The sequence below is a fragment of the Gymnoscopelus microlampas genome (genome assembly GCF_963454915.1).
Source record: "Gymnoscopelus microlampas genome assembly, chromosome: 11".
In the NCBI taxonomy this organism is placed as follows: Eukaryota; Metazoa; Chordata; class Actinopteri; order Myctophiformes; family Myctophidae; genus Gymnoscopelus; species Gymnoscopelus microlampas.
The window spans coordinates 43576275-43600448 of record NC_139948.1 but is presented as its reverse complement, the minus strand read 5'-3'; the positions used below and the strand labels follow the sequence as shown (position 1 = coordinate 43600448).

The 24174-nt window shown below is 40.6% G+C and overlaps 1 protein-coding gene across 1 annotated transcript; it reads left to right on the top strand.

Moving 5' to 3' along the window:
* Window positions 1-283: 283 nt before the first annotated feature.
* Window positions 284-7008, top strand: LOC311054777 (GTPase IMAP family member 9-like; the record flags this gene model as incomplete). Its single annotated transcript, XM_084070781.1, has 4 exons — window positions 284-320; window positions 481-1181; window positions 1508-1561; window positions 6934-7008. 4 exons carry the CDS (start codon window positions 284-286, stop codon window positions 7006-7008), a joined length of 867 nt encoding a protein of 288 aa, XP_083926907.1.
* Between the last annotated feature and the right edge of the window lie 17166 nt (window positions 7009-24174).

The following is a 24174-nucleotide window of genomic DNA, read 5'->3' as shown; positions in this document are numbered from 1 at the left end:
TTCCCACTATTTAGGCCACCACAGGTGATTAGGTGAAATAGTGTTTATTTATGTTTTATTGCACTCTGTAGCTACTGCAGTTACTCAACTCACCAGGAGTCAGGAAAGATGACATTACGAAAATGTATTGTGTGTGTTGCAGCCCAATTAGATTTGTTTTCACTTCGTTTCTCATGTGAAAAAAAATGTAATGAAACAATCCTTCTCTATGTATCTATCTCTCTCTCTCTCTCTCTCTCTCTTTCTCTGTCTCTCTCTAGTAAGGAAATAACCCAAGGCAGACATGAGTGGAGATGCAAGAAGCAATAAGGGAGGTGAAGGTATGTATCTTAACATATACAGTGTGTTAGTTTTCAAATGATGAGAACAATATCATTAAAATAGTTTGCGTGGCTTAACCAATGACTCTCGGGTTAGAGTCATTAAACCATGTTTTATAGAAACCTCTAATGGATTTATTGTATCACTTTAATCCATCAGCTTCCATAACAAATGATGACGTACTTCGGATTGTGCTGGTTGGAAAGAATGGATCTGGAAAGAGTGCCGCTGGAAACACCATCCTGGGTTCTAAAGATTCTAAAGACTTTGTATCCAAAAGGTCCTCTAATCCTGTGACCAGTACCTGCAAGGAGGCCAGTGGTGTAGTGGATGATAGACGGGTCTCTGTTGTTGACACACCGGGATTGTTTGACACTGTGCGCAGTGAAGATAAAACCCTTGCAGAGATCCGTGGTTGTATTAGTTTAGCTGCTCCTGGTCCTCATGCCATCCTGCTTGTGATCAAACTGGCCATCGAATTCACAGACAAGGAGCAGAAATATGTGGAGTTGATTCAGAAATTCTTTGGCCAAAGGTCAAATGAATACACCATGGTTCTCTTCACTGGTGGTGACACGCTTAGACAAGGTAGACTAGTGGAAGACTTTTTGAAAGGGAATCCACAACTACAAGCAGTAATCAGCAAATGTAAGGGTGGCTATCATGTCTTCAACAACTACACCAAGGATCCCTCTCAGGTCAAAGAGCTGCTGGAGAAAATCAACAAGATGGTGTTGAAGAATGGAGGAAGCCACTACACCAATGAGATGTTCCAAGAAGCAGCCAGAGAGCATAGAGCGATTGAAGAAAAGGGACGTGCAGACAAGGAAAATCTGAGACAAATGTTACGAGGTGACGAGGTGAGCCAAGAAGTAACACGAGAAAAGAGAATAGTGATACTGACGAGAAAAGAACCGGAAGAAATGAGGAGAAAAGAACAGAAAACTGATACTGCTACGTATGCTGCCATGGGCGCTTTAGCTGGAGCTGCAGCTGGCCCAGTTGGTGCAGCAATAGGGGCTGTTGTGGGGATACTAGTCCTACCATCGTTGTATAAAAAAAATGATACGAACCATGTGGATCTGAATGATGAACAGCAATGTATGGAGATTGATTGATTGCATGTTTCGGCTCACACCATAAATGATATCTTTCTAATGATTTAGCATAATGATATGCTCCTCAGGTACCAAGGTTGCTGAGAGAGGGGCAGCAGGGTGATATGGTGGAGGGACTACAGGTATAGTGGTAACGGTATGTTGGGCAGTATTGTGTGGTTTTGTGGTTGTTATTTTGGATGTAATGTGGCGTAGCTTTTCTTTTTTTGTTTGCATTTTGATTCATGTGTAGACTCTCTTTTTGTTCGGGGCTCGTTCCTTCCTAAAATGTGATAGTTTTTTGTCGTTTATTTGGTTTGGTAAAGGGTGCAGGTTGAAAATCTCTAGGTGTTGGAACCATGTTACCGCTGTTAGACAGCAGCTGTTTAACACTGTTTAACATATTGTTGTGTAGGTAATATGTTTTGTCACACATTTTTGTTTTCAGTAACACATTACTTTTGGGGTCGTTGAAATGAAAATGTCTGAGAACCACTGACATAGCTGTTTGTTTGATTTCTCGGAAGCCTGTGCAGCTCACACTGTTCTGTCTATTGTAAATGTGTTTGCATACTCTTTTGGTTCAATTGTGTTTATGTTGCAATGTATGCAATGCAAGTTTTGATAAATTACTTTTAACCTTTTGAATTACTGTGTGGATTCTCTTTTTGTCACCGACTACACCCAGTTTATGACATTATGTCACATTATTCTTATTGATCTTTGACATTTGTTAACACATTTATTGACAGGTATTAATTAATTAATGAATCTGCCACTGCCAGCGGTTTTATCTTATTTAGACGATCCACAGATTATTTAATGTCTTTTTATGTCTCGGTGGACAGACAAGTCTTCTTCTTTCCGCTGGAAAAAACATTGTAACCACGATCGTCCGTTCTGTAGTTATTGTCAGTCTGGGAAAAGAAATCCCAGATAATGTATTTTTTATAAATCTGATAACATTGTAGCGGAGGAGTGAAAATGTTTTAGATGACGTCATTTGCGGGTCTATCCTTCTCTCGAAGTCTGAGGTATCATTCATAGGTTGGCAAAAAACGCCCTCTTAGCGTAATCACAACTTCAGAACTTATGTTCTGTTTATCCCTAAATAAGGTGATATGTAATACTTTATAAATGTAGTTATGGGATGTATTGATGAATATGTTATGATATCTATGCTTATGAACTAATATATTTGTCTTTGGTCCTCCTGGTTTGTATTGTTAAACAAGAACCTACAATAGCAGGTATGGTGTTGTTTTGCAGCAGTGTTCATTTTGACAGCAAATCATTATTTAGTTTTAGTCTTTTGAATGAAAGTTTAGTTTTTGTCATATTTTTAGTTGACTAAATATAAGATTTTAGTCAGGTACATGATGACAGATTTATGAAGGTTATGATGCATAGAAGTCATATAAGGTACATGGGGCGCTATTCCATGGTGAATTCAAGTCTTCCTGCTGAATGCACTCTGGAGGCCTAATGCAAAACACTAATGACAGAGGTGCAGTCTGTGTACAAAATAATTATTGACAGAAGTGTCCTGCGTCAAGAGGAGGAGGAAGAGGAGGAAGATTAAATGAATATCTAATGGACTCTAGTGATGATAGTGACACTGACAGTGATACTGGTTAATAGCAGTGGTGGACAGTAACAGGTACACTTACTTGAGTACTGTACTATACTTGACTATTTTTATTTTTGGATATTTCACTCCACTGCTGTTTAAAAGACAAAGATTGTACTTTTGAATCCACTACATTTCTAGCTTTGAAAAAATATATATCTTAATAAATGTCTGGAAAGTCTTTGCATTTCTGTATGAAAATGCAATTTTTAATTAGCAAGTATTCCAACCCAGGTACACATTGTTGTATCTACTTAAGTACTGGGGTTCAGTAAATGTTTTGTTGAGTATTTCCTGCATATTTCTTTCTAACTTTTTCAATACATTATTGCATAAATAACTGAATTTAATATTGTTTTCTTTTTTTCACTTTTTCTTTTTTTATGCAAGAAACCAGTAGGCCTAGTTGATCATTTTAATTACGGGGCCAGAGCTCAGCTCTGGACCTGTTTTATTATTCGCTTTATTCTGTCACTTCTTCTTCTGCCACTTTTCACAGTTCTGGCTGAACCGTGCTGTCGCTTTTTACGAAACTCGGCAATATGGTAGATGGTGATGAAAAACGATCACAAAATAATTCTCACAATCTTTTGTCAAAAGGTGGCGCTATAGCACTCAATTGAAAATGCCAACTTTGAACAACTCATGCCCTGTTTGACCTATAGCCATGAAACTTGGATACACATATGCGTCTCCTCATGCTGAACAACTTTCACCCTCTGACTTTTGACCTCTGACCTTTAGATCTCCCACCATTTTGAATTATATGAAAAACAGTCATTGGCTCCTAACTTCTGCATTTTTTCACTTAGAAAAAATCCACTCCTATCGTTTTGTCGGCAGAGGTCCAAAGTTCAAGTGTTAAACGTTTCGTGCAGATTGCTCAAAAATCCCATGTATCCATAGGTTTTAACTATTGCAGTTTTATGACAATTATTCATCTGCCCCTAACACATACATGCAGACTCACATTTCTTTGAAACTTTGCAGAAATGTAGATGGTCATTCCAAATATCACTAAAACCAATCTTACTCCAATTGGCCAAAGGGGGGCGCTATAGCAGTTTTTTTTTATGTAAACTTTAAACAGGCATAAGTCTTGCCTCGTTTGGCCGAAAGTCGTGAAACTTACTTACACTTGTGCCTTGACTCATGAGGAACACATGTATCACTTTGACCAGTAAGCTCCGCCCTTAGATTGTCCGCAATTTTGAGCAGTTTGAAAAATACTTGTTTTTGGCAGTTCTGGCTTAACCGTGCATACGCTTTTTACGAAACTCGGCCATATGGTAGATGCTCATGAAAAACTATCAAGAAATAATTCTCACACTCATTCGTCAAAGGGTGGCGCTATAGCACTCAATTGAAAGTGCCAACTTTGAACAGGTACAACTCATGCCCTGTTTGACCTACAACCATGAAACTTCGATACACACATGCGTCTCTTCATGCCCGACAACTTTCGTGGTCTGACTTTTGACCTCTGACCTTTAGATCGCCCACCATTTTGAATTATATGAAAAACAGCCATTGGCTCATAACTTCTGCATTTTTTCACTTATGAAAAATCCGCCGCTTTTGTTTTGTCGGCAAAGGTCCTAAGTTCATGTGTAAAATGTTTTGTGCAGATTACTCAAAAATCCCAGGAGGAAATAGATTTTAACTATTGCAGTTTTATGACATTTTTTCATCTGCCCCTAACACATACATGCAAGACTCACTTTTCTTTGAAATGTTGCAGTAATGTAGAGAGTCATTACAAATATCACTGAAACCAATCTCACTCCAATTGGCCAAAGGGGGGCGCTATAGCAATTTTTTGAAAATGCAAGCTTTAAACAGGCAAAAGTCATGCCTCGTTTGGCCGAAAGTCGTGAAACTTGCTTACACGTGTGCCTTGACTCATGAGGAACACATCTATCGCTTTGACCAGTAAGCTCCGCCCTTAGATTGTCTGCAATTTTGAGCAGTTTGAAAAACACTTAAACCCAGGATTTTTCAGCTATTTGCGTGAAACTGTATCATCTCTGTGATCTCCTTTTTCACAGTTCCTTGTCTGTTGGTCCAATGGCGTCTCCCTTAAATAAGTGCCTCACAATCTCAAGGTCGCCAGTTCAAGCCTCACTTGATGCAGACTTCATTTAAGTTGAATTGCAAACAACATGACTGTATCAATGAATACATGTGCAAATGGTAAAGATAACCTGAAATGCATATTTGAGAGTACGTTTTTTCAATGTATGACATACTTCATTCTGAAAATAGCCGATCTACAATCTCAAAACTTTTCAGATAGCAACGTGTTTCTGAGCTTGTAGATCGGCTGCTTTCACTGTTTTCGGTTGAGAGGAGACATACAATTTCTCTATTGGTAAATGGTTTGTGAACGAGTGATCTTAGTGTTGGCTTGGTTCATGACAGAAGGCAAGAGTTTATGAACGAGTGATCTTAGTGTTGGCTTGGTTCATAACAGAAGGCAAGAGTTTATGATCTTCAACAGACAACATCAGCCTGGACAAAGCTATAGCACTAGAGGTAGTGTTGCAGCCTATTAGTCCGAAGGTTGAGAGATGTCCAATCAATCCATTCTGTTTTCATCTCTCTCTCTCATCAATCTATTCCGTTTCCATGTCTCTCTTCAATCTATCCGTTTCCATGGCGCTCTCTCTCTCTCTCTCTCTCTCTCTCTCTCTCTCTCTCTCTCTCTCTCGCTCTCTCCTCTCTCTGTCTCTGTCTCTCTCTCTCCAGTTTCCATGTCTCTCTCTCTCTCTCTCTCTCTCTCTCTCTCTCTCTCTCTCTCTCTCTCTCTCTCTCTCTCTCTCTCTCTCTCCCTCTCTCTCTCTCCAGTTTCCATTACTCTCTCTCTCTCTCTCTCTCCAGTTTCATGCCTGTCTGTCTGTCTCTCTCTCTCACTGGCCCCGTATTATCGCTGCTTGCAGCTATATTTATAATTGAATCTTGCTCTGTGTCTGTCACTAATTTGCTGACTTTACATCTTATAGCCCAATAAGATGATATTATCTTAATGAGCTACAATATCACTGCAAATAATTGTTGGAATAAAACAAACTTCTGTCAATACAGTACATCTTCTGTAGTGTTAAAAAAAATGGAATGAAGTGTCAAAGATTGTCATGTATTTAGAGAGGGTACAATATCCTTAAAACCTACACAGGATAATGCAATGGTTCCCAAAACAGTGGTGTTCTGTGAGACAATCCAGGTGTGCTTTTATGATTTATTTGACAACCACACATTATGCAATATATAAAATCATTATGAATTAATATTATTATATTTACTATATCAGCACTAACTTCCCACTAGAGCCAAATTCTATATCCTAAAACAACTAGCAAAACAAAGACTGGCTGATTTACAAGCATCTTACAAGATCACAAAGCTTGTAAATCTCAAATATTTTACTATTCAAATACTGTAAAAGTATGAAATAGGGCATTAGTATATATGCAAACAATGTTTACACCGTGAAAAGAGTGCATACATTATAGAGACTATTTAAAGGGATAGTTCACCCCCAAAAATACTTTTTTTCTATCGCCCCATGGAGATTTTTTGGGGGGGATGAACTATCCCTTTAACATGATGAGTACATCTTGACACAAACTCTTTGAAAACCACTTGAAAAAACATATTAATTTTCAGTATCAATATACAAATGAATCTAATATTCAATCAGTTTGCAATGGATACCATCATCAAATGATCCAATCAACAATCCGTTTACAATGGCATCCTCATCCATTACAATGACAGGGACACAAGTGGTGATCAAAGGATCCAATCATTTGTTTGATTGGCTTTGTTGAGGCTGCATGGCCAATGCTATCAGGCACACCTCTCTATCTCTGTGTCTCCTCCCAGCTGGTCTCTGTATATAAGCAGGAAATAAAACACATGTTATACAGTAGCCACTCCCAGCTGACACTGTGTGACTGACTGCAACTGCAAGACATTCAACAATTGCATTTAAATTGCATTCCATTGAAATACATTGGCATTTCTACAGAGGAGGATCCCTCAGGACTTGTGACAGACAGGTAAGGAACAGACACCATCACATTGAACTGAACTGAACTGAACTGAATTGAACTGAATTGAACTGAACTGAATTGAACTGAATTGAATTGAATTGCAGTGATGGAATAAGTACTCACATGTTTTACTTAAAGGTAGGGTAAGTGATATTTTTTGGTTAAGATTTTGTTTCGGTTAAAAGGTTAAAGTACTATATTCTGATATTAATCATTGCTAAAAAGCGTTTGTTCGGTCATATGAGTCTCTCCAGCTCTTTAGTACAGAATATTTGTACATTTTCAGGTAGGTGACAACATTTAAGCCAATCAGGAGAGAGCACTGAAAGTGCATTTTCTGTTTAATAAAGAGCTGGAAAGACATGGGAAACTCCTTTTACTGAACAAACACTCTATAGCAATGAGTAGGCCTATCAGAATAGAGCTATTTAACACATTGCCTGCCTAAGACGTATATATACGTCATTTAGAAATCAGCTGTTGCCTGCCAATGACGTATATATACGTCTTTGGAAAAAAGGAAAAAAAAAAAATTTTTTTTCAAAAAAAAAATTTTTTTTTTTTTTTTGCATTTTTTTATAATTTCAACCCTTGTCGAATTATGAACAGATTAGGAGCTAAAAATGTTCGAAGATTTGCTGCTCCATTCACTTCAATGTTAAAATTCAAACGGACAAACAATTCACTTTGTTTTTTGGTTTAAAACTACTGCTTTTGAGCTATATTGAAACATCAACCAAACATGTCAACGAGGTCAAAATGACCTCGTTGACATTTGTGAAACCACACCTGAATCTCATCTGTGATTAGAAACCATCTGGGGATCAATCATACTGGAGGAAAAAAATCTGTGGCTACGCGAACAGGTACCAAAAACATGGCAAAACCCTGGCAGGCAACAGCTAAAAATCTGAAAAAACTCTGGCAGGCAATGTGTTAACACTTATTTTACCAAAGTAAATCACTTACCCTAACTTTAAGTAAATGTATCAATACCCTATTGTAGAAATACTGTAGTCTGTTACAAGTTCGGTATTCAAAATGTACTTGAATAAAAGTACAAAAGTATTGGCATCAAAATGTACTTAAAGTACCCAAATTAAAAGTACTCATTATGCAGAATGTCCCATTTCACAAGTTTTCAAATGTATAACATGTATACAAATCCTTTGAAAATAGCAGATTTACAAGCTCACAACGCATCGCAAAGCGACGTGCTGTGAGCTTGTAGACTTTGTAACGTACTGTAACTATTAAATAAAATTTTCAAATAATTGTAGTGGAGTAAAAGTATTTGCCTCTGAGATGTAGTGGAGTAGAAGCATAAAGTATAACTTGTAATAAATACCTAATGTTCAATTTTTCCAGATGGGAAATAATCTTACAGAAGCCTTGCAATTATTCTATTTTAAAGACAACTATCATACACAGTAAGAAAAAAAAGTAGACTTCTACTTAAGAAAAACGTACTCTAATACACACTTGGAACTGGAAAGATGAGATCTGTGGTTTTAATGTGGATCTACAAGGTTTTAGAAAGCTTGGATTATTTGAATCCTTAAAAGTAACAGTTTTGGACATAATGAGGTTTGCACCCGACAGAGACAATATACATGTTTTAGTTTCCAGGAGTGTTTTGTAGGGGGAAATTAACATAATAAATTAAACAATTAGCATATGGCCGTACTGTATTCTAATGACAAACATAGACATTAATCTGATGATTCAATCAGTTTACAATGACATCATCATACAGGGACCCAATCATCAAGCACTTTGCAATGACATCATCACGCAGTGACCCAATCATCAATCAGTTTACAATGACATCACACACACGTGCGCATGCGTATTTGTTCAGTTAAGTGTAATATTGGCTGAGATATAGTGAAATTAGATCTTTTGATAATGGAGGCACACATTTGCATAAGAATGGTAGATGGGACATTTTGACAACCTTTTAGTGGACGTAGCTCATCATTTTCAGCACATTTTCTTCCAATCAGGAAACACTGATTAGAAGCATATTTCCAGGGGGTGCATGATACCCCCTTCTTCCCACTATTTAGGCCACCACAGGTGATTAGGTGAAATAGTGTTTATTTATGTATTATTGCACTCTGTAGTTACTCAACTCACCAGGAGTCAGGAAAGATGACATTACGAAAATGTATTGTGTGTGTTGCAGCCCAATTAGATTTGTTTTCACTTCGTTTCTCATGTGAAAAAAAATGTAATGAAACAACCCTTCTCTCTGTATCTCTCTCTCTCTCTCTCTCTCTCTTTCTCCGTCTCTCTCTAGTAAGAAAATAACCCAAGGCAGACATGACTGGAGATGCAAGAAGCAATAAGGGAGGTGAAGGTATGTATCTTAACATATACAGTGTGTTAGTTTTCAAATGATGAGAACAATATCATTAAAATAGTTTGCGTGGCTTAACCAATGACTCTCGGGTTAGAGTCATTAAACCATGTTTTATAGAAACCTCTAAAGGATTTATTGTATCACTTTAATCCATCAGCTTCCATAACAAATGATGACGTACTTCGGATTGTGCTGGTTGGAAAGAATGGATCTGGAAAGAGTGCCGCTGGAAACACCATCCTGGGTTCTAAAGATTCTAAAGACTTTGTATCCAAAAGGTCCTCTAAACCTGTGACCAGTAGCTGTAAGGAGGCCAGTGGTGTAGTGAATGATAGACGGGTCTCTGTTGTTGACACACCGGGATTGTTTGACACTGTGCGCAGTGAAGATAAAACCCTTACAGAGATCCGTGGTTGTATTAGTTTAGCTGCTCCTGGTCCTCATGCCTTCCTGCTTGTGATCAAACTGGCCATCGAATTCACAGACAAGGAGCAGAAATATGTGGAGTTGATTCAGAAATTCTTTGGCCAAAGGTCAAATGTATACACCATGGTTCTCTTCACTGGTGGTGACACGCTTAGACAAGGTAGACCAGTTGAAGACTCTTTGAAAGGGAATCCACAACTACAAGCAGTAATCAGTAAATGTAAGGGTGGCTATCATGTCTTCAACAACTACAGCAAGGATCCCTCTCAGGTCAAAGAGCTGCTGGAGAAAATCAACAAGATGGTGTTGAAGAATGGAGGAAGCCACTACACCAATGAGATGTTCCAAGAAGCAGCCAGAGAGCATAGAGCGATTGAAGGAAAGAGACGTGCAGAGCAGGAAAGTCTGAGACAAATGTTACAAGAAGTGAGAGAAGGAGTGATAGAACAAGTGAGAAAAGAATGGAGAGATCAGGAAGAAGTGACAGAAGTGAGAGACGAGGTGAACCAAGAAGTGAGAGAAGGAGTGATAGAACAAGTGAGTGAAGAATGGAAAGAGCAGGAAGAAGTGACAGAAGTGAGAGACGAGGTGAGCCAAGAAGTGAGACAAGAAGTGAGAAAAGAATGGAGAGATCAGGAAGAAGTGACAGAAGTGAGAGACGAGGCGAGCCAAGTGAGAGAATGAGTGATAGAACAAGTGAGTAAAGAATAGAAAGAGCAGGAAAAAGTGGCAGAAGTGAGAGACGAGGTGAGCCAAGAAGTGAGAAAAGAAGTGGTAGAATTAAGTGAGAAAAGAACTGATAGAACAGGAAGAAAAGAGGAGAAAAGAACAGGAAGAAAAGGAAGAACAGGAAGAAAAGAGGAGAAAAGAACAGGAAGAAAAGAGGAGAAAAGTACAGAAAAACGATACTGCTACGTATGCTGCCATGGGTGCTTTAGCTGGAGCTGCAGCTGGCCCAGTTGATGCAGCAATAGGGGCTGTTGTGGGGATACTAGTCCTGCTATCGTTGTATAAAAAAAACACTACAGAGGAATAAGAACCATGTGGATCTGAATGATGAACAGCAATGTATATGGAGTTCTTGATTGCATGTTTCGGCTCACACCATAAATGATATCTTTCTAATGATTTAGCATAATGATATGCTCCTCAGGTACCAAGGTTGCTGAGAGAGGGGATGCAGGGTGATATGGTGGAGGGACTAGAGGTATAGTGGTAACAGTATGTTGGGCAGTATTGGTTTTGTGGTTGTTATTTTGGATGTAATGTGGCGTAGCTTTTCTTTTTTTGTTTGCATTTTGATTCATGTGTAGACTCTCTTTTTGTTCGGGGCTCGTTCCTTCCTAAAATGTGATAGTTTTTTGTTGTTTATTTGGTTTGGTAAAGGGTGCAGGTTGAAAATCTCTAGGTGTTGGAACCATGTTACCGCTGTTAGACAGCAGGTCCTTTGACATGTTTTTGACACTGTTTAACATATTGTTGTGTAGGTAATATGTTTTGTCACACATTTTTGTTTTCAGTACATAGCTGTTTGTTTGATTTCTCGGAAGCCTGTGCAGCTCACACTGTTCTGTCTATTGTAAATGTGTTTGCATACTCTTGTGGTTCAATTGTGTTTATGTTATGCAATGCAAGTTTTGATAAATTACTTTTAACCTTTTGAATTACTGTGTGGATTCTCTTTATTGTCACCGACTACACACAGTTTGTGACATTATGTCACATTATTCTTGTTGATCTTTGACATTTGTTAACACATTCATTGCCAGGTATTAATTAATTAATGAATCTGCCACTGCCAGCGGTTTTATCTTATTTAGACGATCCACAGATTGTTTAATGTCTTTTTTTGTCTCGGTGGAAAGACAAGTCTTCTTCTTTCCATAGGAAAAAACATTGTAACCATGATCGTCCGTTCTGTAGTTATCGGCAGTTGAATATAGCTCGTATTCACCAAAAAACGATATCTCGGAAAAGAGTTCAATGTATTTTTTATAAATCTGATAACATTGTGGCGGAGGAGTGAAAATGTTTTAGATGATGTCATTTGCGGGTCTATCATTCTCTCGAAATCTGAGGTATCATTCATACAGTAGGTTGGCAAAAAGCGCCCTCTAGCATAGTCACAACTTCAGAACTTATGTTCTGTTTATCCCTAAATAAAGTGACGTAATACTTTATAAATGTTGTTATGGGATGTATTGATGAATATGTTATGATATATATGCTTATGAACTAAATATATTTGTCTTTGGTCCTCCTGATTTGTATTGTTAAACAAGAACCTACAATAGCAGGTATGGTGTTGTTTTGCGGCAGTGTTAATTTTGACAGCAAATAATTATTTAGTTTCAGTCTTTTGAATGAAAGTTTAGGTTTTTGTCATATCTTTAGTTGACTAAATATAAGATTTTAGTCAGGTACATGATGACAGATGTATGAAGGTTATGATGCATAGAAGTCATATAAGGTACATGGTGTCTGATCTGTCACTGACAGAACAGGAATGTTTTGAGGTAAACAGTTGATTGATTGATTGATTGATTGATTGATTGATTGATTGAACACTTTATTAGCAGTTTGCAAAAAAAACAAAACAGGAAAGTACAGTTCAATACAAGGTAAGGTCTGCAAGGCATGTACGTAGCATTAGCAGTTGGTTGAAATGGTTTCTACAGTTTGGGAAGGAACCCTTGTTGCCAAATGTTCTTTCTTAGACATTCAAAAATTGCATTTAAATTGCATTCCATTCAAATACATTGGCATTTCTACAGACGAGGATTCCTCAGGACTTGTGACCTGCAGGTAAGGCATGTGACAAGGTACACCATCACATTTAACTGAATAACTGAATTGAATTGCAGTGATGGAATAAGTACTCACATGTTTTACTTTTAAGTACAAGTTCGCTATTCAAAATTTACTTGAGTAAAAGTACAAAAGTATTGGCATCAAAATACTCATTATGCAGAATGTCCCATTTCACAAGTTTTCAAATGTATAAAAATCCTTTTATCTACAAGCTCACAATGCATCGCAAAGCGACATGTTGTGAGCTTGTAGATCTGCTATTTTCAAATTGACAGCATTTACAGTTTACATATACTGTAGGTCTGAAGTGGTTTTGTAATAATATTCAAAATCTACAAAGTAATTAGTAACTCAAGTTTTCAAATAATTGTAGTGGAGTAAAAGTATTTGCCTCTGAGATGTAGTGGAGTAGAAGTATAAAGTATTGAAACTTGTAATAAAAATAAAAACAAAATTGGAGTACATGTACTTAGTTACTTTTACACCACAGTTGAATTGGCAGGAAACCAAACAAACATTTGATTGTGTTCAATGTTTCCAGATGGGAAATGTTAAATAATAATTACAGAAGCCTTACAATGATCCTATTTTTTTTTTGGGTAGGCTATGGCAGAGCTATTTTTTCTAAAGGCAGAGGGTCAGCAGCAGGACATGCAGCATTCAGCTGTAGAGGAGTTGCTGGTAAAAACCTCATCTTGCTCCCCGGGAGCAGCTCTGCCTGATAATACACCTGTAGCACCGCCTCAGGATAGAGACTGATCCACCCACCACAGGGGTGAGGGGATGAGATGGTGCGTGCGTGCGTGCGAGTGTGGGTGCGTGGGTGCGTGCGTGCATGTTTTTTTCTTTAAAGTCGCTTGTAAATGTTGGTAGTTGTGGGTTATGTTTTTTTTGGGGGGGCTCGTTTCTGAAGTGTAGCTGCTTTTCTGGGTCTTGCTTTCTAATGTTTTAAAACCAGTGGTTTTCAAGCATTTTCATGTCAAGGACCCCCAAATTAATATGTATTGTATGCACTCAGCCAAAACATTATTTCTGTTAGGGTGCAAAGTTTTGTATAATGAATTAAAATGGTTTAGATTCCTATTTTTTACTTGTATCATTTAATATTTTGGTCTATTGCTATTTGGTCTATTGATACCACGTTGGAAATATGTATTTCATTATTCTCTTAGCCTCTGTATGATTTACTGTATCTATCTATCTATCTATCTATCTATCTATCTATGAATGACATAGTATGCACTGTAACAATGCACATCAAATATGTGGGTATGTTTTTTATCCTATACTGTACTGTACAGTATATTCTTAGTTCTTTGTCCCTATGATGCATGTCTCTCTGAGCCACCTCAAACACACATTTCAGTCATTTCAGGTCATTTCGGGGATAGGTGTGTGTGTGTGTGTGTGTGTGTGTGTGTGTGTGTGTGTGTGTGTGTGTGTGTGTGTGTGTGTGTGTGTGTGTGTGTGTGTGTGTGTGTGTGTGTGTGTGTGTGTGTGTGTGTGTGTGTGTGTGTGTGTGTGTGTGTGTGCGTGTGTGCGTGCGTGCGCAGGTACAGCATGTTGCATATATTTTTTGTGCTTTTATTTTGCTCAAACTAAAAGTGAAATATGAGTTGATCTTATCTCTCTGAGATTGGATCAACTCAAACCAGGAAAACAAAAAGAACACAGACATCCAATAAACTGAATTATGTTTTAATTTCAAATTAATTAAATTCAGAATATTTCCAGAGCCACTCTGTGAAGTTGCTGTTATTAAAACACCACATTCACAGAGCCCTACTGAAAAAGAAGGGGACACAAAGGAATAGCTTAAATATTCACTTTGAAGACTTTGCGAGAAAGAAACCATGGTGACACATTCAAAGTCAATGTTTATACCTTCAATTCTTCTGTTGGGTTTTAGGGGCCATGAAGCACTCCATTACTATCACGATGCAATGTACCTCCAACTCTGCAGGGAGAAACCCAAAACAATCCCACTCAACAGTTCCATTAACAAGCTCTGTCTAGTGGGACTCTTTTGCAGGGCAGTGAAGAGCTGAGAGTGTTGGCTGCATTGTGGGCTTTGAAACATTACAGTATGCATGACATACACCAGTGGTTCTCAAACTTTTTCATGTCAAGGACCCCCAACTTGACACTTATTAGCCCGCGGACCCCCATTTGAAAAGATATGCCAGGGACCCCCATAAGAGAAGATTTTTACGGCTCTATAGCAGTGATTCTCAACCATTTTAATTTCAAGGACCCCCAGTTAGACATGCATTAGGCTACGGACCCCCATTTAATGGCATTTCTATCTCTGGGACCCCAATTCATATTGTAAAATCAATGTTAATCTAACTCTGAGAGTGTACAAATGGAACCAAATGGACCCGTTAACACTGTAAGAGTTACAGACACATAAGGGTCCATTTGGTTCCTGTCCATAATTTAGCTGGGTACCCCCTGGAACCCCCTCAAGTACCCCTGGGGGTCCCCGGACCCCACTTTGAGAACCAACGACATACACAAACACACACACACACACACACACACACACACACGCACACGCACACGCACACACACGCACACCAAACATTGCAGATTTGCAAGCTCGCAGCTTGGGCATCTGCAATTTTTTCACTGGCCCGCAACTAAGGATACGTAAAATAAAAACATATTCCAACCCCACCCGCAAAACCTATCCTCTGGTCTAAACGTCTAATCCTAACGCTAACCCCATGTGCACACGCATGCACGCACACATGTAACGTTCCTCCGCAACATCACACCCTCCCTATGAAACTATAGCCTACTCTATGTTTATCAGACGAGACACACACATGGCTAGAGAAAAAGGAAAAAAGACAACAAAACATGTTAATTATTTTATATATATATATAAATATATATATATATAAAGGAGGTTTCTGCTACAGCAAAGCAACACATGAATGAATAAATCAGAGTAAAACACAAATACTGCATGAAGTTCACAACCGCAGGCAGGTCATTCCAAAGCTGTGCAGGTCCTGACAGCAAAACCTTGGTTGCTTCGGGTCTTTACTGTGTGGACGCAGGAACGGTCAGCAGGTTGTTGCCAGAGAACCTCGGCCCTCAGGCTACTGTACATGCTGCATGGCTCACATGGTGTCCAGGTCATAAATATAACTCAGGGCCAGGTCATACAAAAGATTCAATTCTAAAATGACCTGGCAGCCGATGAACAGGGGCGATATGGTCCCGTTTCTTTGTTCAAGTTAAAAGCCTTGCCGTTGTGTTCTGAACACACTGGAGCCCATCCAGCTCTTTTTTAATTTAGACAAGTAAACGACGCACTACAATATAGTCAAGGCAAGACGAAATAAAAGCATGAAACTTCAGGAGAGGTCTAATTTTAGCAGTATCCCTGAGATGGAAAAAGCACGACTGTATACATTGTTCTGTGTGCCGTTCGTTCAGAGTGCTTGGGTATAATTAAACAGGATCCCTAACGTCTTATTGCCAGGCATGATGTGTTTAATTTAGAGGACTATAAGAGCAGGTTGAATTTGGCTGGAAGTGCACTCAGATGACAAGGACTTGTGTCTTGGTTTAATTTGAATGTAGACAATTATTTGACGTCCAGTCCAGTTATGCAGATTATTAATGGAACACTTTGTCCATTTTATTTTAAACCTTATCTTCATGTAATTTGTCACTCACTAATGCGCATCATAAGATAGTGCCATTTCTGTTTACTCAGTCTGCATCTCAGAGGTGGGCTGGACAGTTCAGAAACCTGCCTATAACAATGGCACCTACCAAACGTATACCAAGCTAATAGAAAATACAGCCTTTCTCTTTCTGGAAAGTTAACATGCTTAAATATTAAAGAGTGTCGTAATTTTCTGTCAGTCTAGGGGCAGACCAGTTTTACCGGCCCTCTTATAACCACAACTAGGTCTGAACTCAGATCATGTAGGACTGTTAATCGTTGAACAAACCCTTAATAGGGGCTGCAAATTCGTTGTTTTTTATTGTGTTTTTTAATTCTGGAGGTATCAATCCACTGTCTACTGTACTCGCCAGCATTAGCATTCATCAAGACCTTTACAGGGGCAGTTTCAGTGTGGTGTAAAAACAAAACAAAAAAAATAAGTTATTATTTTTTCAACACTATTAGGATTTGGTTGACTGGATACAAGTTTCTCCAGGATTTTAGAAGTGAAGGGTAATTTGAAATGGATCATACTGAGAACAGAAACATCATATTTTATTTATTTATTTATTTATTCTAAGAGGCTGAACACAAGCAGTCTTAAAAGTAATCAGGGACACAGAAAGATTACAGGGAGCTGTTGGTAATTGAGAGCCAGCCCTGGGCCTATAGATTCTAAAACTTCTCTGAGGAATTTTGTTGGTATTATGCCAAGGGGACTGTGAAAGATTGCAAATTATATTGTTAAGCCTATTACCATAATCTTTTAAGAAAGAAATAACCTTGGGGGGGAGGGCTGCTACAGATATATTTCCATTCCCATTAGATTGATGACTTTTTGTTGAGGTTGGTCGACAGAGGGTGCTGTTAGCGCTGGAGAACGGTCACAATTCAGGTCAATACATTATTGATTGACTGACTGGATGATAAGTGGCGACACAATGGACTCTTTCTGATTGAACTTAATATCGTTATTGTGTAAATGCAACAAGGCTAAATAAAAACCAATACCGATATTTTCTGATAATACATTTTGTTTAATGTTATATCTGCCTCACCTGACAGCGAGGAGTCTCAGCAGGAGGGCGTAAAGCAATGAGGAGGAACATGTCATCCTTCCAGTTCACACTCCCTGCTGAAAACAGACATCTGATGAACCTGTGGGGAGGTGGATATGGACATTACAAATTACATTGGACACGCCAGATGCTTTGTTTGAGCGTAATAGCATGAGTGCTAATTTTCAACACCTGTCAGGAGTGGCTTATAGTGCAGCAACAGAGATCGCCCTCCCTGCTGTGAATCAAAGCCGTCTCCGCAGGTGGGCATGGAACCATACCCCTGCACCACAGCCAGGGTTGCCAGATATGCTTATTATAATTTCCCCGCAAGATTTCATTTGAAAATAGCCGATCTATAAGCTATTTTCCCATAGTGGCCCATAGTCGCTTCTTTTGGGCTCGTTTTCCTTTACCCGGTTGCTTGTTTCTCTCACAGGGTTAGGGTTAGGGTTAGGGTCATGCTATTGAATAACGTCGCTGGCTAGCAGAAACCTTTTATCTCCATATTTCTACTTTTTATGTGAGTTTGTTTTTTCTCGTAAATTAAAGCGGTACTTTGTAACTTATTTTTCTTTCTTTTTAAAAAAATGTATTTTCTGGCTTTTAGGCCTTTAATGATAGGACAGTAGGCTGACGGGAAATGGGGAGAGAGAGATGCAGTGCCGCTTTAGACTCCACAGGGGCCCTACGCAGGATACGGGACACATGCACGCGCGCGCAATTTTTTTTCGGGTTTCCCGCGGATAAAGTAACTTTTTTTGTTACTTTACTTCGGTTTTAGTGTGCTGCGCAGCCTGCGCTGATGTGAACGCAGTAATGCACATTATTTTCTGCTGAAGGGAGGGGCGGAGAGGGGGCCTCTTTGATCGGCGGGTAGGCGGGGCCCCACGCAACCTGCGTAGTGTGCGTGTAGGGAGAAGCGGCCCTGGAGAGATGGGAAGTGACACGCAGCAGTGACACGCAGCAAAGACTCGAGCCCGCGACATGCTGTCAGGCTACATTGAGCCTATAGGTGCCCGGGACCGCTACGCCATGAAGGGCCGTGTAACTTATTTTTAAATTAATAAAATGTCATTTTGTCCAATCTGTATGGTAATATAACTTATACAATTGGGGTGGTTGTATTTGGTCTCCCTGCTCTTCTATTGAGACGTTTAGATCGCGTCAAAGGTCACGATTCACCTAGACAGAGGATCTGACACGAATTTGTGACCTGATGGTCAAGATTCAATTCATCCCCGGAGCGAGCAGGCAGGCTCTATTGGCTCAATGGTAAAAATGTCAGCACTTGCGCAGGAAACCGAGTTCAAATCCGGGGTAGAAGAGGAAAGTGACACAAACATAGCAAAAATAGTGCAACGCTGCGAGGCGTTGTGAGCTTGTAGATCGGCTATTTTTTGGTAAAGAGTTATGGGTGTAGAGGGGGAAAAACGAGCAGCAAAGGTTTATCTGAGACACAATTTTATACAATAGGCCTATAGAGGGGGTCCCTGCTTCATCTCTCTCTCAGCTAGGGGGTCCTTGGCCTGAAAACGTTGAAGACCCCTGGACTAAATACGATACGATAATACGATAATACTTTATTGTCAGTTTGCACTGAAATTTGTCTTGCGACCCAAACAGCCATGTATGCAACATATAACAGTACACACATTTGACATGAAACAAGAAAACAACAAAATACATACATAAAGACATGCAAAGACAAGAGCAATGTCCACCACTCAGCCTACCCCTGGCCTATAACTCCTGATTAAGCCTCAATGTCGTCTGATGGACAAAGGAACTCTTCAGTTTGACCTTATTGTATGCCTTCCTGAAGGCAGCAACCTATATTCTCCATACAAAGCATGGCTAGTGTTTGAAGTGATATTCCTTGCCAACCTTATCATACTGTTATTATACGTAGATGTATGAGCCTCTGAAGTGGTTGTCCAACAATCTTTGAACAAATGTTCACTTGCTGCAGCAGTTGTGACTTTAAAGCTACAGACAGACATCCATACCAGGTGGTACTACAGTACTGCAGAACACTCATAATAACAGAAGTGAAAAACAAGAGAAGAATCTGTCTACTAGCACCAAAAGATCTCAGACGGCAAAAGAAATAGACTCTTTGTTTTGTCTTCTTACCCACTGATTCAATCTGGTCTTTCCATGACAGAAGGTGGTCAATTACTACTCCTAGGTATGTATACGAACATACCTGGTTGATCTGTTCACTATGAATAGTAATGGGGGATCTGTGTATCTCTAGTGGAGCACCAAAAACTATCTCTTCTGTCTTTTTTGTGTTAATGATAAGAGCGTTGTTATCACTCCACTCCACCACCTTATTTACTCTGTGTTGGTGCAGTCCAGGATCACTGGAACTATCCAAAAGAGAAATCAAAACTGTATCATCAGAGTACTTTAGAATGTATTGGTCTGGTTTGTCAGTGCGACATTCAGACAGACATTCCTCTGTACGACAGCTGTCAGTATAAAGGGTGAAAAGTACAGCTGAGCTTACACAACCCTGGGGAGCACCAACATTAGTGGTTAATGCTGAGGAGAGGGTTTTGTTCACTTTCACCCTCTGTACTCTGTTAGTAAGGAAGGAATAATACAATGACTACATTATTTAGAATTTCCTGAAAACTAACAGTTTTGGACATACAAGGTTTCCTTCCCGACAGTGATGATAAGCATTTTAATATTTGGGTTAAAGCAAGACAGGGATTGCTGCAACATTGCATCAAATAAACCCATGCCAACGCTCCTCTGCCAATCTGCAAACGCCCACACCATGCTAATTATGTGATGTGTGTACAACACTGTGTGACAGTCAGAAACACTTTATTGGTAAACACAATTGATTATATTGCATTGATGTTCAAGGGGATAGATGAGGGCTATCTCTTAAAGCGGCCTTTAGCAGATTATGGACATTTCAAGGCCTTTTGTGGGGACACTTTTAACAGGCCAACTTTCCCTTTAAGACTCTGGTATACCTGTCTACTGCAGTGCAGTGGCAGCTAGATCAAATAAGAGATGTGTGTGTGCGTGCGTGCGTGCGTGCGTGCGTGCGTGCGTGCGTGCGTGCGTGCGTGCGTGCGTGAAAGAGCGAGCAAGAAAGAGGGAGAGAGAGAATTTAAAGATAGAAGTGCTTATAGGTGAGAAAAAAAACAGCCAACCGTGCAAACCCTTTCAAATCAGTTGGCGGACCTGAGAGAGAGAGAGAGAGAGAGCGCGCGAGGGGGGGTCAAGAAAGGGGTAGCTAGACATAGAGGTAAGCTGGACTAAATTAAACCAAACCAAGATAAGCCAAGGTAAATCTAAGATGAGCTAACTTAATGTCATAATGATCACCTGAGCGATGGCATGGATGGATGGATGTTCAGAATAGAGAAAGGCGCATACTTATGTATTAATCTCTTCTTGCTTCGTTTACTTTAATTAAAGGGTGCTGCATCTTAACCAAAATAAATTATGTTTCTCCAACGAACGGCATAAGTTCTTGTCGCTTTTGGTACTGCGTTGTTTTAGAGGCCCCGCCAACATGTGATTTAAATTTGTTGGCTTTTCTTTTTTTCATATCTGTAAAACACTGTTTTAACTAACTAACAGACAGACAGACAGACAGACAGACAGACAGACAGACAGACAGACAACACGTTTCTGGCCCCAGTCTTCAGCCTGGTGGAGATAATGATATTGTCAGCCTTTTGACTATAATTAAACTATAACACTGCTAGCCAGTTTGCTGTTACTGTTTGACAGACAGGAACTAATGAGAGAAGAGAATCTGAGAGAACAGAGGGAGCAGGAAGATAAAGAGGATGGGAGAGGAAATGAGGGGATGGACAGAGGAGAGGAGAGGAGGGACACGGAAAGGAGGACAAGTGATAAGGAGAGAGGAGGAAACAGGAGAAGCAGATACTGAGACTGCAGGACCCTGGCGTGACAAGACTAGCCTACATGACACACACGCACGCACGCACGCACGCACGCACGCACGCACGCACGCACGCACGCACGCACGCACGCACGCACGCACGCACGCACACACACACACACACACACACACACACACACATACGCGCACACACATGCGCGCGCACACACAGACACAGACATACACACCCGCTCACATATGCGCTGGAGGTTATACCTTATATAAACAAACGCACACACATACACACACATGCGCATACACACACACACACACACACACACACACACACACACACACACACACACACACACACACACACACACACACACACACACACACACATACACATGCTGTACACATACATACACATGCACTGGCGATCACTGTATATTCACACTGTGTGTGTGTGTGTGTGTGTGTGTGTGTGTGTGTGTGTGTGTGTGTGTGTGTGTGTGTGTGTGTGTGTGTGTGTGTGTGTGTGTGTGTGTGTGTGTGTGTGTGTGTGTGTGTGTGTGTGTGTGTGCGTGTGTGTGTGTGTGGCAGACAGGCAACAGGCCGTCACTGTCTATTGATCTTAAGCCTGCATTGCCTGATGCAATAAGCTGTTCCTAAATCTGCTGTTCCTTCCAAGTCCTGAGGCTGCAGTGCTTCTTACCAGATGGTAGCAGCTGAAACAGTCTATGGTTGGTGTGGCCGGGGTCTTATAATCCTACAGGCATTACTGACACCATGGCCGGTGTATATTATGACCTGGATGGAGGGAAGCCCACATCCACTGATGCTCTGGGCTGTCTGGTATCTGCAGCTCAAATGCCAGGCGGTGATGCATCCAGTCAGGATGCATCACCATCACTCTGTAGAAGGCCCGTAGGATATTGGGCCCCATTAAGCCGCCTGAGGTGAAAGAGGCATCGCTATGCCTTTGTCACGACAGAACCGGTGTGCTCGAGAGGTCCTCGGGGATGTGAACTCAGAGGAACTTGAAGCTGCCGACTCTCTCTGCAGCAGAGCCGTTGGTGGCGTTGGGGTCCAGCCTCCATCCTTTCTTCCTGTAGTTCACAATCAGTTCCTTTGGTCTTGTTGAGGTTTAGAGACATTTTGTTCTCCTGGCACCATTCTGTCAGGTTCTATAGATAGACACCTCTGCTGTAGGTGGCTCATATAGTTGTCAATGATCTGACAACGACACTGTCATGCAGTGGCGTGCACAGATATTTTGAGGGGCAGGTGCTCAAGTAAATTATACTTTTTTTTGTTGACTTGGTCTGCTCTTTTTTCCCTCTACACCTATACCTCTTTGCCAAAAATAGACGATCTAAAAGCCCACAACGCCTCGCAGCGCGAGGCGTTGTGGGCTTGTAGATCTGCTATTTTTGGCTAAAGTTCTCCTCAGAAAAGGGATGCTAGGTTTCGAGTGGTTATGGTAAAAAGAAAAATCATATCACATAAAGATTTGGCGGAACCCCCTGTAGTTACTCTGAGGACGCCCTAGGGGTCCCGGACCCCCTGTTGAAGACCCCTGCTGTACACTTTTTTTCTTTTTTTCAAAAGGGCACTTCTGGTCAAGAGGGCAAAGGGCAGGTGCTCTAGCACCACCTAGAGTCTATCTGTGCACGTCCCTGCTGTCATGTCGTTGACAAACTTAATCACCAAGTTGGAGCTCTGCATGTTGTGTGTATAGGGAGAAGAGGAGGGGCCCAGTACGCAGCCCTGCGTGGGGGTTTCTATGTTGAGGGGCAGAGGTGTTGGAGCCCATCCTCACCACCCTGGAGTCAATCCAAGTCAAGTCTAGGATGCACAGGCTGGGGTTGAGTCCTAAGTCCCTGAGATTCATGTTTGAGTCTGGATGGGGCCGCGGTTTTGGATGCAGAGCTGCAGGCTATACACAGTCTCAGACAGGAGTTCCTCTTCTCCAAGCGGGCGAGGGCGGTGGTGATTGTTGTGGCTATGGTGGATCTGTTTTATGCAAAATAGTGAGGTGGTAACATGCTACAGCTCCTTAAAACTATATAATATATATAATATGTTATGCTTTTTTTCCGGCAATTGCAGATGACTTGAAGCAGGAGGGATACAGGGAATGGGAGAGGCTGCGTCGCACATGCCCTGGAAAACCGCCTGGCCTGTCCACCTTGCGGATGTTGGCGCGCTTGAATGACCTGCGAAAATCAGCCATAAAATCAGCAATTTGGGAACCACTGCTTTAAAAAAACATTAGGAAGCAAGCCAAAATAAGCTACTACACTTTAGAATCAAGCCCAAAGTCGCTTATTATAAGCAGACATGGCAACACTACTGGTAAACAGGAAACCCCTTGATATGGGGCTCCCCACCACCCCTACTCCCCTTCCTTCCAACATACTTCCTCGGCGTGGCTCCTATTCAATAAGGTGAATATACGAGCAGGATGGATGAGTGACTTACAGAACGGTGAGCAGAGGAAGGGTTTTGTGGGCATTGAGGAGAGGAGAACAGAGTGTATTATGGGCCAGAGTGTTTACATGCATTTACTGAAGGTATTCTGGTAAAACTTTACTTTCCCCCAGAGATGCTTTGTTGAAGTCCTGAACCAAGGAGGACAAGGAGGACGAAAGAGAAGAGATCAGGGAGGAGAAGAGAGGAGGATATACTGCCACTGCCACACGCGCGTGCACACACACACACACACACACACACACACACACACACACACACACACACACACACACACACACACACACACACTGCTGTGTAGTCATGGCTGAGCTAACAAAGTGAGTAGCACTCTCAGGAGGAGACGAGAT